Genomic DNA, 16,667 nt, shown 5'->3' on the forward strand with positions numbered 1-16,667 from the left:
ACAAACTCCAAGGAAGCATCACTTTCACATGTAAAGGAGAACACACTGTAAGCTTCCTTTTTTCCTTTGATCACATCATGGCTTACAAGATCTTAGTTTCCCGACCAGGGATTGAATTCTCAAGCCCCTGGCAATGAAAGTGCAGAGTCCTCACCACTGGACCACCAGGGAATTCCCTAAGCTTTCTAATATAAAGTGGTTAAGACACCAAGAATGGCTGTAGTTTACTGCCTGCATTAAAAGTAGGTTTAAAAATGGCTTCCAGGTATTTTCTAAAATAAGCAAACTAAAACTACGTCCAAAATGTGAAAGAAAAAAGTTACAGAAGTCAAAGGTATATACATAAACATTAGTGCTACACTGTTCAGTTTAATAAATGATGATTTTGTACACATTTTGCTGGACTCTACCAAAAGAAATGAGTGTTCTTGCCACCAAGGAACTCTAGCAAAAGACAATAAAACTGCACACTAGTACTATGTACAAAAGGCTCTGGCAGGACCCGGAGGGACTTTGAAAGGCCAGGTTTTCAGAGAATGCTGTTCCCATGACTACAAAGTATCCAAACTACTCTAAGTAGGTGAGAAATTCATCTAAAGCATAATGTGACCCCATAAATTTGTGCTGAGAATTACTTTGGCAACCTGTAAGACTCAATGCACTAGCAGGTAAACTAAATGCACTGGGTTTATTTCTAGCCCATCATTTAGGAGCCTGTGACCTTATCAGCAAAGTCATCTGATTGTCAGTTCCTACCATAAGTAACACATGAAAAGAGTCACAGCCCTATTTCCCTGACACTGTATTTAAGGGAATAAAAGAAATACTTTTAAACTGCAGAGCCCTATGAAAATGAGTCATCACTTGCTTTTGTGAGCTGAACTGTCATTAGGGGGTAAAGCACTTTTTTCCCCTCTACTTATTCATCAACTATTGAGTGGCATGACTTCCACTCTATGGAAAAGGCAAAGATTCTTAAGTTCTACTGAAAGGAATGCATTCCAGAAACACTACCATCTGAAACCAAATGAGGCAAAACTGGGTCACAGTAAAGTCCTACACCCTCATGCTTCCTACTTTATCTCTAAACATTCAACAGGGATAAATAACCAAGGAACAAAGCCAGAGCCACATAATCAGTAAAATGAATTAATTTGAGTGGCAATATTCAAAAATTAACTCACATAACATTATCCAACCCTCACAAGACACTGTTCTCTGAAAAATATTGAACATACACACAGAAAATTTTAATGAAATTTTTATGTCTTAAGTGCCACTAGATCATCAACACATTTTCCACTCACTTATGGCTAAGAATTCCTATAAGCACTTAAAGTATTAACAATGACTTCAGATTGTGGGGGTGGGGGTGGGGAGGATGGAGAATCCTCCCTATAGAGGATGTGTAGACTATGTTCTTACATATGTTCATTCTCTCTCTCACACACACACACAGAAAAATTTGGAACGTGGATTCCAATCCACTAGTGGAAAACCACTGATACCTTAGAAGTTCACCCTTTGGGAAATTTGGCTGTAGGGGATATTTTTCATTAAAAAACCGCTCAAGTAGTTAATGACCATTACACTAAACACCATGAGGAAATGAAAAAGAATATATACCTTCTTTGATTTAAACAAAAATGAAGTGGCAAGAAGAGGCAATAAAAAGGGAATGCACCCAATAGGTTTCTGGGAGCATGATCAGGATTTGCCTCATCCTCTGTGGATCAAGATCAACTGTGGAAAATTCTGAAAGAGATGGGAATACCAGACCACCTGACCTGCCTCTTGAGAAATCTGTATGCAGGTCAGGTAGCAACAGTAAGAACTGGACATGGAACAACAGACTGGTTCCAAATGGGAAAAGGAGTATGTCGAGGCTGTATATTGTCACCCTGCTTATTTAACTTATCCTCAGAGTACATCATGAGAAACGCTGGGCTGGAAGAAGCACAAGCTGGAATCAAGATTGCTGGGAGAAATATCAATAACCTCAGATATGCAGATGACACCACCCTTATGGCAGAAAGTGAAGAGGAACTAAAAAGCCTCCTGATGAAAGTGAAAGTGGAGAGTGAAAAAGTTGGCTTAAAGCTCAACATTCACAAAACGAAGATCATGGCATCTGGTCCCATCACTTCATAGGAAATAGATGAGGAAACAGTGTCAGACTTTATTTTTTGGGGCTCCAAAATCACTGCAGATGGTGACTGCAGCCATGAAATTAAAAGACGCTTACTCCTTGGAAGGAAAGTTATGACCAACCTAGACAGTGTATTCAAAAGCAGAGACATTACTTTGCCAACTAAGGTCCGTCTAGTCAAGGTTATGGTTTTTCCAGTGGTCATGTATGGATGTGAGAGTTGAACTGTGAAGAAGGCTGAGCGCTGAAGACTTGATGCTTTTGAACTGTGGCGTTGGAGAAGACTCTTGAGAGTCCCTTGGACTGCAAGGAGATCCAACCAGTCCATTCTGAAGGAGATCAGCCCTGGGATTTCTTTGGAAGGAATGATGCTAAAGCTAAAACTCCAGTACTTTGGCCACCTCATATGAAGAGTTGACTCATTGGAAAAGACTCTAATGCTGGGAGGGATTGGGGGCAGGAGGAGAAGGGGACGACAGAGGACGAGATGGCTGGATGGCATCACTGACTCGATGGACGTGAGTCTGAGTGAACTCCGGGAGTTGGTGATAGACAGGGAGGCCTGGCGTGCTGCGATTCATGGGGTCGCAAGGAGTCGGACACAACTGAGCAACTGAACTGAACTGTCACAGAGACCTTTTATACTTGAACTTGAGTGTCTAAAGGCATTTCTCAAATAGTCTTTTCTCTAACACATATCTACAGGGTGGAGATCTAGTAGAAACATTCCAGGAGACTTAATCACAGAGGCAAGTTTGGACAAACAGCTTTATCATATAGATGATAGCTTCCATTTTCAAATGTGATCAGCTTTTGAAGAACCTACTGACATTGTCGAGGTGTTTTAATATATGTGGTCTAAAAAAGAATTAATCATCAGTTCTGATGCAATTTTAAGCATTAGCCTGATTTAGATGGTGACACCTTAAATAGTCGACTGTGGACTGTAATGGTTCCTACAATTCCCACAAGCAGTAGAAAAAATATCAAATACCACATAACCATGACTGAAAAAATTAACAAAGATCAGTAAGGTTTACTTTATTTTTTGCCGTGCCATGTGGCTTGTGGGATCTTAGTTCCCTGATCAGGGATTGAAACCAGGTCCATGGCAGTGAAAGCAGCAAGTCCTTCCACTGGAAGGCCAGGGAATTCCCAAGGATTGTTTACTTTCTACACAGCTAAAGTTACTAATCTATACAACTTTGGCTTTCTGATTCACAAATTATTTAAGAGATCTGAATTTAAAACAAAGCTCTTGATAGTCTTTTTAAAGTTCTTTGTTATTTCAATTAATTCTATGAGCTCATACATGGTGACAACTTGGATGTTGTCATTACTAAATACACTGGGCATTTAATAGTCTATAAGTAGTCCATGTGGTCGCTAAGAGTCGGACACGACTGGGTGACTTCCCTTTCATTTTTCACTTTCATGCATTGGAGAAGGAAATGGCAGCCCACTCCAGGGTTCTTGCCTGGAGAATCCCAGGGACGGGGGAGCCTGGTGAGCTTCCATCTATGGGTTCGCACAGAGTCGGACACGACTGAAGCAACTTAGCAGCAGCAGCAGCAGCAATGCATTTCAACATGTTTAATTTAAATGTGTAAGGCAAGATGATTTATATATAAAGTTATAATCTAGAAAAGAGTAACTCTTTTAATGAGTATTCTCAGGGAGAAAATGTAGATAAGGTTAACCCAACTCCCATGAGCTACATGAGAAATCCATTTTTAATGTGTTTCCATACATGGGGATAATAAAAGGGATAAGTTTGGGGGGAAGGAGAGTAGCAATAAGGGATGAAAAACAGAATTTAATCCCATCTAAATTTTATGTACTAGAAATTTTCAAATTCAAGCTATGCTGATAGGTTGAAAATACATACCTTCTTTCCAATAACATTTCATAAAAGTCTCTAATATCTTGACCAGATTTTTCCATACAGTGATAAAATGCCAGCTGACTTTCTCGATTTGCAAAATCCACCTAAAAAAAAAAAATGAACAGCAGGTGTTTAATGCGAGTTTCAGATTTCAATGATGGAAAGTGTTACCAAATTTGAAAACTCTTCTTCTGGATAAATTACAAGAAAATGTAACTTAGATCTCATTTAAGTGAAATAGTCCTCATAACTAAAACTGTATTTTTTTAACTTGAAAATTCTCAAATTCTACAGAAATCTTGATAAAGAATTATAATTTAAAGTTTCAGAACCCAATCCTGAAGAAGTGGAGAAAGCAAAATCAAAAACTGAAACATACCTATCAGGATTCTAGGCCATTGGTTAAATAATCAGACCAACTAAATCTAGTAATATCTTATGAAAAAACAGGCTTACAACCCAACATTCAAAAAACTAATAAGATCACGGCATCTGGTCCTATCACTTCATGGCAAATAGACGGGGAAAAATGGAAACAGTGACAGACGTTATTTTCTTGGGCTCCAAAATCACTGCAGATGGTGACTGCAGCCATGAAATTAAAAGATGCTTGCTTCTTGGAAGAAAAGCTATGACAAACATAGAGTATTAAAAAGCAGAGACGTCACTTTGCCGACATAGGTCCATCTAGTCAAGGCTATGGTTTTTCCAGTAGTCATGTATGGATGTGACAGTTGGACTATAAAGCTGAGAGCTGAAGAACTGATGCTTTTGAACTGTGGTGCTGGATGAGAGTAACTTGGACAGCAAGGAGATTAAACCAGTCAATCCAAAAGGAAACCAACCCTGAATATTCATTGGAAGGACTGATGCACAAGCTCCAGTTCTTTGGCTACCTGATGCAAAGAGCTGACTTGTTGTAAAGACCTTGATGCTGGGAAAGACTGAAGGCAGGAGGAGAAGGGGCAACAGAGGATGAGATGGTTGGATAGTATCATGGACTCAATGGACTTGAGTTTGAGCAAACTCTGAGAGATAGTGAGGACAGGGAAGCCTGGCATGCTGCACTCCATGGGGTTGCAAAGAGTTGGATATGATGAACAACTAAACAACAACAACATCTTGTGCATAAATTTGCTGGAACCACAGTTAGAACATAAAATATGGAAGAACATTTAAACTTTACTCAGTGAGGCCTCAAAGTCACTAAAGCATGATATTCACCATTTATCAATATCTTATTTAAAAATACTGATTTCAATCTAACCAGAGTTATTAAGTGCATAAATTCCTTGAAACTCTCATGAACAAAAGTTTTTAAATAAAAATACTTAGACAAAAGATCATACTTTCACTGATTACCCACTCTTTAAGAGAAGAGGAAAGAAGATCGAGAGGATCATTCAAGAAGCTGGACTGACACTTGGAGCTCCTGAGAGTGCAGCCTGCACTGAGAGCTCACTGGTGAGCACCAGGAACCCAGGGTGTAGGGAACGAGGATCTTTAGGGAAGGTTCTGTGATAACGTTTTAAAAGACTCTGTGTCCTTGCTGCTAAGTCACTTCAGTCGTGTCCGACTCTGTACGACCCCATAGACGGCAGCCCACCAGGCTCCCCGTCCCTGGGATTCTCCAGGCAAGAACACTGGAGTGGGTTGCCATTTCCTTCTCCAATGCATGAAAGTGAAAGTGAAGTCGCTCAGTCCTATCCGACTCCTAGCGACCCCATGGACTGCCGCCTACCAGGCCCCTCTGTCCATGGGATTTTCCAAGCAAGAGTACTAGAGTGGGTTGCCATTGCCTTCTCCTCTGTGTCCTTAAGTAGCCAAATTAAAAAATTGTAATATCGCCCTTGAAAACTGAGGATATATACTAGATGTGCTGTAAGCCAACAAAATGCCAATCATTAAAAGGTTGGGATCCAAACATGACTTTGTTTTGGTTCTGCTTAAAGTCATTCTGCACACCTTTATTTTATTTCCACCGATTTTCCTCCCCTTGGTCTCTTTTACAGCTGCTTGTGCATATTCAATTTCATTGTAAAGAACCAGGGCCATGCCTTTTAAGCGATCAAACACCACCTGTAAAAAAACAAACAACATCAGTCTAAACAAAATTCTGTGTTAGTCCCAACAAAATTCTAAGTCACTAACACATTGCCAAGAATAAATATATATTTTTTTTATTCCAGAAAAAAATTTGTTTTTCCTGATGATGCATGTTATAGTAAAAACACAACAAAACGTTGTAGGAACTGTTTAGATTTGTGGATATTGTGGCCTGAGGTATATTGTTTTTATTTTGTTTTTGTGTATTCTTTTTCCATGTTGACTGAGTACTGTCTTATACTAAAGTAAGTACCGACAAAAAATCACCGGACCAAAAAACTGTTTCTCCATACAACAAAAGCTACACGTACAGAAATGTCAAAGTTATGCAACATACCTCCGACAATGTAAAATCTGCTTTTAAGAAGTTAACATCTTTACCTTCACATAATGGAAGGGGGTCCAGAGACTTTTTTCCTGTTATGTTTGTGAACGTTACACAACAAACATTGGTTGGATGAATATTCTGTTGTATGAGTGTTTTTGAAAATTATCATTTTTTTAAAAATCAAGTCTAATTACATGTAAGTGTGAATGTGAATAATTATATAATCAGACTAATTTTAATGAGATAAAATTATAGAAATCCCTAAGCAACAGTCTATTTAACAGTATTTTGCAGACTGGTTCTAAAATTATTCATTTTGATGGGTTCGATATAGTTTTTTCAAAACATATCATAAGTAAGTGCTCTTCTAGATCAAATTTTGGAAAAAAGAGAATTTTAATGTATGAGTTACAAAGAAAAGTCAGCACCAGAAACTGGGTCTGAAAGGACAGAATACCAAAAGAAAGGAAGTCATTAGTGACTTAAAGCCACATACTCAAACCTCCCACTTACCTTTACCACAGGCCCATATCGGCAAAAATGTCGTGTTAAATATTGATCTGACACATTTGAAGAAAGCCCGTCTAACCACACACAGTTTGTAGGCATGCTCTTTCCAAAACCCAGCTGAATACAAAAGGCAAAATTTCTATTAGTTAAGCCACCAATTATTCAACAACAAAAATTGTGAAAAAACTTGTATTCTGTAGGAATCTTATCCAACCACCACCTCAAGTGGGAATCAAGTTAAAATCAAACAAAAATTTACACAAAATTTATCCTGCCTGGCTAAGCAAGTATTAATTCAGATTACAGTATAACAGGATAAGGATGCAAAGAAGTTTATTACCTTTATGGTTATCTAACTATACTATTACAATTTTAAATAATTATATATACCAAAATAAAACACCTCCAAATCTTGAGGAAAAAAAACACAGCAAATATTAACAGCACAGTAACATATAAATTCCTTTACCTTGAGACGATTATTTCCAAGGTATTCCCCATCCATCTTCTTAATAGCCTTACAAACGCTGGCAATGTCACAGTATTGCAAGAACGCATACTGAGGGACTCCGTTTACTTTCTTAATATCAATATCCTGAAAAAAACAATGGATGGATACCACTTAGTGATATGTCAATAAAAAATAAATCAGAATAAACCAAGTCCATATGAGCTACATGGTTCTCAAAACAGATTCCTCCCAAACCACCTGCTTAGTTACAATTATACATCTTCATGCAACTGTAAATAGCCTAAAAATCTATTCAACACAACATTTGTAGTCACAAACCATGAAATTCTTCGCACGTGAAGCTCTGCAGAAGAGCAACTGCAATGCAACTCAAAACTCAAAATTTTAAATCCATAATACCTGTGTTAAGAGAAATTTATGATAAGAAGTAAAAGGTGGCCTATTTAATGAAAACCTAACAAATAATTCCCTTCTGCAATATCTAAAATCCTTATTAGGGGCAAGCCATTTAAAATACAGCATCTGGGAAAAATAACAATGATAAAGAAGTCAAATTTTCAAAAAGTGATTTAAAATATGCAATCCCGAATCAGAAGCTTCATTCTATTAGTATATCTAACTGAATCAAACCTGGTAACTGATAAATGTGGTAATAATCTCTCATACCCAGAATGAACGGACTACATAAATATCTGAACTACTCTGTGAAGATGCATTAGAATACCATCCCTGGACTAAAGAAACACTCTACATAAAGGAATATCCCCATTTCCTTGGAATGCTCAAAACCTGCTGTCACATCTGACACTCTGGTCCTGCCTACTTAGAGGAGGTAGTGAAAAAACCTGGCTTACACATGAAAATGGTCCAGAGAAACCAGACACTTGGATGGCAAAACTTGTACTTAAACAATAATGAGCTGGGCCATATATTGCAGATTATGTATTGTGATTATCTAAGCCTCCTTAAGGGTCACAAGCCAATAATCAAAACCTGAAACAGAGCAAAATGAGTAATGCATTTAAAGAGCTGTTTGATGGGTCCTTAAAAAAAAAAAAAAGCATAATTTATACTCAAAATTTTTCTAAGTAATGGTAAATGGAAGCTGTTTTCATCATTACATAGAATGTAGTAACTCAGGATAGCTCCATTTAAATTTCCCAAAGAACAATGGTGGGCTGACTTACTAAAAAGGTTCTGTTATAGCATAATCTGTTATCAATAAGCAGCAGACCATGTTCCCAAGGTTTGTATGTCATTAAAACAGTGACAATCATGAGCAACTGCAAACAAGATAATAGTTTTCAAATACTGACATGTCCACCTTATTGACAAGCATAGCTCTTAAAACATAATAATCATTCCATTTTTAGCAACCCTGGTGATGAAAATATATCCACATGCCCAAATTCAACTCTTTATACTCCTTCAAACATTCAAATAAAAATATGTTTGAAAATTTTATCAATTCATAGTCTCGCAAAGCCAAAAACCAAATAAATAACAGACTGTGATCTAAAGATAGAAGCAGCTGTAGCCCAAATAGGTAACTGAGCGTCTAGTCACTCATCCAGGTAGGCAGTAGAGCTGGAATTAAGAGTATACAGTACCCTCACAAAAATAAGAGAAGTTAAATAATCAGAAAAGAAAGATGAATGTTTTGTTGGTATCGCTCCCTAAATAGCTTCTCTGTTTTTTCTTCACTTCTGCCAACCACTTCAATTTCTACTCTCAAGCCCCTAAAGATGAGGTTTTGTTTAGCCACAAGCACAAATAATATTTTATTCACAAGACTACGTTATGCCATTAAAAAATATTAAGAATCTTTTGCTTAGAGCATTAGTGTATACGTAAGAATAGACAAATGGACATCACATATACACAAACCTAAAAGATGTACAATAGCTGTTTCTACGCAAACTATTTTTTTTTTTTGCTCTCCAAAGTCCAAATATATTACTTTCTTCACAATTATTAGCTGTGAAGTCCTAGAGAAAGTCTAGGAAGACAGAAGTAATTTTCCATTTTTTCAAACATAACACAAAACAGTATACCTAAGGATACAAACTGTAACCAAACTACTTTCACTATAATTTCACTCAAGTTTTAAATCATGGAGAACAGAAAAATCCTTCTATCTCTAAGTCAAACAATGACTTGCATAATTTAAACAGATTCTAATTAAAACTTCAAAACAGAACCGAGCTTCCAGCATGACAACCACATTCCAATAATTCCCAAGGTACTTCTAACGTGCATTGTAATAAAAAGAATCATACACTAATCTGCTGCTTCTTTCTTACAGACATGTTTTCTCTTCCAGATTTTCCTTTCAACCCACAGGACTAGAGATGGCATTAAAACAGCATCCAATGGACAAAGATAAGACAAGTGGAAAAGAAAATACATACGTAAATAAAGACAATTATATATTTTTACATACACACATAAAGCAGTCCCTGATGAGTTTTGCCAGATCATCTTTTAGCAGGAGTTAAAAACACATAGGGCAAATGAGAAAAATATTCATTATAACATCTAAATACATTTTTCCAAATATAAGCTGCACTTATGCTGTATGTTTTATGACAAAGATTTAAAATTGTTTTCATTGTTTAAAAAAAACACAACATACCACAATTTCTCCAAAGCGCTGGAAGATGTTGCGAAGATCATGGTAAGTAGTGGTTTTTTCAAGGTTACCAATAAAAAGGGTTCTTGTTGCTTTGGGGTGAAATTCATCTATCCTTTCATCCAAGGGGCGAAATTCATTTTCACTTTCCGTTTCTGTAAGTGGGAAGGGGCAGAGAGTGTTTTAATGTTTACTCATATATCATGGGAAAATCTACTTTAAGAAATCAAATCTCTGATATGCGGGGCTTAATTCTCATGTAATCTGAAAAATCATATATACTATCAGAAACAGCTCCAAAGCAAAAGAAGAATACAGAAGCTAGAGAAACATGTCTAAAAAATTAAGAGAAAGTTAACACCTTGATCTTTCAAATAGAAAAGTAGACTGAATTTCTATTTCAGTTGATTTGTTTTAAAAGATAATCACTATCACAGAAATAGGTTTTAAACCCCAGTGGAAAATGGCAATTATTTAAGCCTAATGGTACATTTCAAAATTATGTAGTAGGCTCTGAATGTGAACTATAAAACTAAAATCCTAAAATCTGAAATAAACATGAAGTTCAGCTAAAAACAGTCCAGTTTCACTATTTATTTACTTTTCAATATTTTGTAAAATATTTAGCATATCATGCTTGTCATACCCAATTATCTAAATACAGCAATTTTTAGATACAAGAATAGTAACTGTATGAAAACTGACTGAAGTAACGCTTATAAAATATCTTCTTTTGCTGTTGCATGGTACCCAATGACAAATAGAAAGAGGTTAAATGACTCTTAAGGTTTTTATTTCTTATGATCAAAGTCCTGGTTCAATGTCTAGCTCAATCATAGGCTTTCTCTGAAGTTCCATTTAACTTGGGATGGGCTTTCCTCATGGGTCAGATGGTAAAGAATCTGTCTTCTATGTGTGTTTGATCCCTGAATCAGGAAGATCCCCTGGAGAAGGAAATGGCAACTCACTCCAGTATTCTTGCCTGGAAAATTCCATGGACAGAGGAGCCTGGCGGGCTACAGTCCATGGGGTCGCAAAGAGTAGGACACGACTGAGTGACTAAACAACAAGAAGTCAGGGACTTTCAACGTTTTCTGGATAACAATCATAATATGGCCTGTATGATATCTCTTTTTTAATGTAAAACAAAGCCACCCAAAAATGTTAGTATTTAATCAATTTGACTAAAACAAAGTGTTCATTAGCTCCAGCCACATTACTGATGATGTCAACAACAACACTGATATTAAAAAGACTCAACTTCTGAGCTGCTGGGTGAACTACGCCAGAATACATCTCACTTCTGATTCCAGATTAATAGCTCTAATGGTAGCAGACCTTAATCTCACCCAATCATCAGAGAGTATATATATACTTTCAGTCAGATGGGCCCAGAAACTGTTCAGTGCTCATTACAACTATCTTTATCTACATTTTCATCTTATTTCACAGAGGGTGACACTACCCTTATGGGCAGAAAGTGAAGAGGAACTCAAAAGCCTCTTGATGAAAGTGAAAGTGGAGAGTAAAAAAGTTGGCTTAAAGCTCAACATTCAGAAAACGAAGATCATGGCATCCGGTCCCATCACTTCATGGGAAATAGATGGGGAAAGAGTGGAAACAGTGTCAGACTTTACTTTTCTGGGCTCCAGAATCACTGCAGATGGTGACTGCAGCCATGAAATTAAAAGACGCTTACTCCTTGGAAGGAAAGTTATGACCAACCTAGATAGCTTATTCAAAAGCAGAGACATTACTTTGCCAACAAAGGTTCGTCTAGTCAAGGCTATGGTTTTTCCTGTGGTCATGTATGGATGTGAGAGTTGGACTGTGAAGAAGGCTGAGCGCTGAAGACTTGATGCTTTTGAACTGTGGTGTTGGAGAAAACTCTTGAGAGTCCCTTGGACTGCAAGGAGATCCACCCAGTCCATTCTGAAGGAGATCAGCCCTGGGATTTCTTTGGAAGGAATGATGCTGAAGCTGAAACTCCAGTACTTTGGCCACCTCATGTGAAGAGTTGACTCATTGGAAAAGACTCTGATGCTGGGAGGGATTGGGGGCAGGAAGAGAAGGGGATGACAGAGGATGAGATGGCTGGATGGCATCACTGACTCGATGGACATGAGTCTCAGTGAACTCCGGGAGTTGGTGATGGACAGGGAGGCCTGGTGTGCTGCGATTCATGGGGTCGCAAAGAGTCGGACACGACTGAGCGACTGATCTGATCTGATGTCTCATTTTAAACTCAACAAGGTCTTCTTAAAATTATCTAGGAGAGTACATACTTAGAAATATTTCATTTAAAAGGAGAAAAAAATAATTCAGACACATCTTGAGATTTGTACTTTAAAAGGCAATCAGGGGAGTTCCCTTGGCCTGGTGGCCTAGTGGTCAGGATTCTAGGCTTTCACTGCTGTGGTCCAGATTCAACCCCTGATCAGGAGAACTAAGATCTCCCAAGCCTCGTAGTGCAGTCAAAAAAAAAAAAAAAAAAAAAAGGCAGAATCAGAATGATAAAGCATGATTTGCAACCATTCAAATCTACAATGACTTCAATTCCACCAAACAGCTCAGTAAAAATTTCAGAGTGTGTCTTTCAGCCTTCATGACCAGTTTTAACTCTTATTGCCTACTTATCACTGAAATGTTGAGGGGATTGTGATGTTGCACAGCAGAGGAGTAAAAAAGCACAATGTTTGAAGCCACCAGAGGTCTGTTGGCAAAGTTAGGTTTCCTGGACTTGGATATTTTTAATTCCAAGAGGTCTCTGACCTAAGGAAGCAATCAGCTCCATACATTTCAATATTAAACATTTATGACAACCATCCAACAGCTAATTCCAACCCAATGTCCTTACACAGCTTTCAAATAACCCATTCAACTGGTCTTTCAATGCTGTCCCATTTGGGAAAAGTACCTTTGACTTTCCTATGCTTGAACCAGTCCAACTTCTCTACATGTTCAATCAAAGAAAAGTAAAAGTGTTAGTGGTTCGGTACTGTCTGACTCCTTGTGATCCCACAGACTGTAGCCCACCAGGATTCTCTTTCCAAGGGATTTTCCAAGCAAGAATACTGGAATGGGTTGCTATGCCCTTCTCCAGGGGATCTCCCTGACCCAGGATCAAATCCAGGTCTCCTGCATCGCAGGCAGATTTTTAACCTTCTGAGACACCAGGGAAGCTTAAAAAAACATCTCAACATCTTCAGTGGCTGGTGGTTAAAGCCCAGTTAACATCCTGGGTGTTAACTAATTAGGTAAAATGATTTTTTTTTTTTAATCTTCTGGTCATGCTGTGCAGTATGTGGGATCTTAGTTTCCCGACCAGGGATGGGATCTGAGACCCCTGCACTGGAAGCACAAAGTTTTAACCACTGGGCTTCCAGGAAAGACCCCCAAATGTTTTTTTGTTTTTTGTTTTTTTCACTAAAAATCTCAAGCTAAGCCCACTACTTGGAGATTAGAAGGTCACTTATTGATAATGCCCCTGAGTTAGATCCTCACTAATTAAAAATTACATATGTACATATGGCTCTAAAAACTTGTACAGATTATATAACATTCTAAATATTATTCCTCAAAGTCAGTTCTGACTGTTTAAAATGTGTTAAATAAGAACTCCTGAACTGCCCTTAGCCCAAGTGTAAGTTAAGGCAGTACATCTCAAACTCCAGAGGAGGAAATGAATGGGAAGGAATAACTTCTATTAACAATTCCTTTGAAAAGATTATATTCCTTTGAATTCCTGTGTTTTACCACAAAATTAAGCATATTTTATAGTCTTCATTCTAAAAACTCTGTGCCTGTTTTAATATACAAATAACACACATTCTTATCAGAGAAATTCTATTTTTTTCCTCTTAGTTGTCAAATAAAATGAATATTCCAAGAAAATGGGCTATGTTTATCCTATAAATTCCACTCAAAGTCTCACTCTTAAAGTTCAACTGTCCCACGCATACATTATGCGAATGCATAAAGTTAACATTTCTGCTCATTCCTCTATAGATTTACTCACAAGTAAATCAGGGGTTTTAAAAACTTGAGCATGCAAATTCTAAACCAGTAATCGAGGGTAGGGTCAAAGATTTGCATTATAAACAAGCACTGCAGGTGGTTCTGAAACAGGAAGAACACTGACCCACGTCACGTCTGACAAGACTTCCTGCTTTAGAATAGACAAGTCTTACAGGTAGGTTCGAGCAATATAACGTCCCCTTGAAATTTTCCATGGGCTGCATACACTCCATCTGTCATTATCTTTCAAGGTCATGGAAACTGGAATAACAGGACCAATTTGTGCAGAGCATAATGGAAACAAAACTGGTCTAACTAGTCCCTCAAATTGATGTAGTCTGTTTTCTAATTCTGTTGTCATTCTCCTAGGAACTACCACCTTATCTCAATCAATTCAATCCTTTGGGGGAGGTGGGATTCAACAAGGGCCTAAACTGCCTTTTACAAAAACAATCTTCACGCCTTCTGAACCAAAACAATCTATTTTATTAAGTTGAGCAACAACTTAATAAACAGCTCTTTAAAACAGAAGACACTGAAAGTGTGTTAAGAGAGCTGTCTCTGTCTCTTACCCGGCCCTATCCATGCTGTTACTTCAATCTGCATGCCAAAGAAAAGTTTTCCTTTTGATGCAGTCAACGCTTTTTCTTGGTCCTCTTGCTGCCGAAAGAATACCAGACCATATCTCTCTTCTGAAGCTCCATGTATCTGCACTGAAGTCACCTTTCCAAATTTCTTAAATTCATGGAAAAGGCCATCTTTAAGGCTTGTATCTAAACCATCAAACAAAAACAAGTTGCTCATTTTTCTAATACAGTTACAACTCAAAATGTAAGCTACTGAGTCTTTAACCTGACTTTTGACCTAATTAGCATTAAAACATTACTTTTTCAAATTAAACCACTCTAAAGATGCATTTTAGAGATTACTGAACAATTCTGAAAATAAACTGGGTTTTAAAAGATATTACTGGTTACCTGCTAGAATGATATAGCATGGTTACTCAGGAAAATACTCTTATGTACAGATCTTTTAAGATAGTGTGAAATGATATAACACCAGGGATTCACTTTAGGATAAAACGGGAACAAGAACAGGAAAGAAGAAAGATGGAGACAGTTAAAGCAAGTGTGGCAAAACACTGATGATTTTTAAATCTGGTATGGTGTAAGGGAATATTTCTTCTACTGTGGGTGAGTTTAAAATTTTCATGATAAAAACTTCACAAACATACATATATATGCGTATGAAAACTTTAAAGACTTGAGAAAGAAAGTCATATCTCTGGTTTTCCATGCATCATGCTGATGATAAAACTGTGGGAAATGGCATATAACATGCTAAACAACTTTAACGCCTTTTAGAGATGAATTATACTATCTGGAAGTCTTGTGTTAATTAGTTCCATTATAAAAATTAAAACTGTACAGAAAGACAAGCCAATTTTAACCCATGTCCATTTCTAAATTACAAAGTAATTAAATCAAAAGTTCATCAACATTTGTATCTCACTAGTCTCTATTCATAAACCTGGTATGTAGGTTTCACAGGCTATTTTAATAAATAAGTAATCACTGAAATGCACTTAGCAAGACATACTTAGTTAGGTCTTTGTTGGTCTGACCATCTACTAACAGTTGTTTACATACTCAATATATGCCTGACATAGCAATAAAAATACATTATAACCAAATGTCAAAAAAAATCGGAATAAAAATTACAATAGAGCTTTTAACTACATACAGTCATTATTCATGACTTTCTTCATTTAAAATGTTAACATATTGAAATGGGTTTCCTAGCATAATTTTATTATGCCCAAGTTACTTCATAGGACTCCAGACCACTGTAAATCTAACTCAAAATAGTGTTTCTATAATTTCATTCTACCAAATTTTTCCTAATATAAAAATATTTAATCCAGAAAGCGTTTTTATTCAAAATGAACCATGCTTTCTTTATATAACACACACCATACAATCTTCATGTGTGTAAATGCATATAATATGAATAATGTGTATATATGTATATATAATTAGGTACAAGTAACATGCAATCTTATATATGTAACAACCTAGAAATTATATAAATTATAATCACTTGCTTTTTATTACATGACATTAAATATCAATGAACCACAAAAAGAAAAAGGAGTCAAAGCTGAAAGACAAATAGAAAATACTACCAACACAGTCAGAATAAGAGAGAGACAGATTTAAACAAAATCCATATAATGTAGAAAACATAAGTTGCTCTCTCATTCCCCAAAAATAGCAGAGAGGAAAGTACAGTAATACAAAATTTTACCTGTAGAGCGCACTGGAAGATTCTGAACCTTGATCCCAAAACTTTTACGGGGCTCATCTTTGTCCAGAGACGAAAGCAACTGGGAAGTGGGTGCTGGGACTGCTGCAGATTGAACCGATCGGGCTGGAGAGTCATCACTTGAACTACTGCTGGAATCAGTGCTACAGATGGCAAAGGAAAAAACAAACAAGTGAAAAAACCAACAGAGAATCACATATAAGACTTCTTACAGTCAACAAGTGGCAATCATCAAAAGGTCTA

General features: G+C 37.0%; 1 protein-coding gene across 1 annotated transcript in view; it reads right to left on the minus strand.

The window, feature by feature from the left end:
* SPEN (spen family transcriptional repressor) overlaps positions 1–16,667 on the minus strand; it is a 92,540-nt gene that overhangs the window by 13,273 nt on the left and 62,600 nt on the right. Inside the window, 7 exon segments of the mRNA XM_027565299.1 lie at positions 4,038–4,138; positions 6,000–6,113; positions 6,982–7,095; positions 7,448–7,573; positions 10,086–10,237; positions 14,672–14,872; positions 16,407–16,567. Of these exon segments, the coding sequence (XP_027421100.1) occupies positions 4,038–4,138; positions 6,000–6,113; positions 6,982–7,095; positions 7,448–7,573; positions 10,086–10,237; positions 14,672–14,872; positions 16,407–16,567 (969 nt within the window).

Source organism: Bos indicus x Bos taurus, chromosome 16, assembly GCF_003369695.1.
Source record: "Bos indicus x Bos taurus breed Angus x Brahman F1 hybrid chromosome 16, Bos_hybrid_MaternalHap_v2.0, whole genome shotgun sequence".
NCBI lineage: Eukaryota > Metazoa > Chordata > Mammalia > Artiodactyla > Bovidae > Bos > Bos indicus x Bos taurus.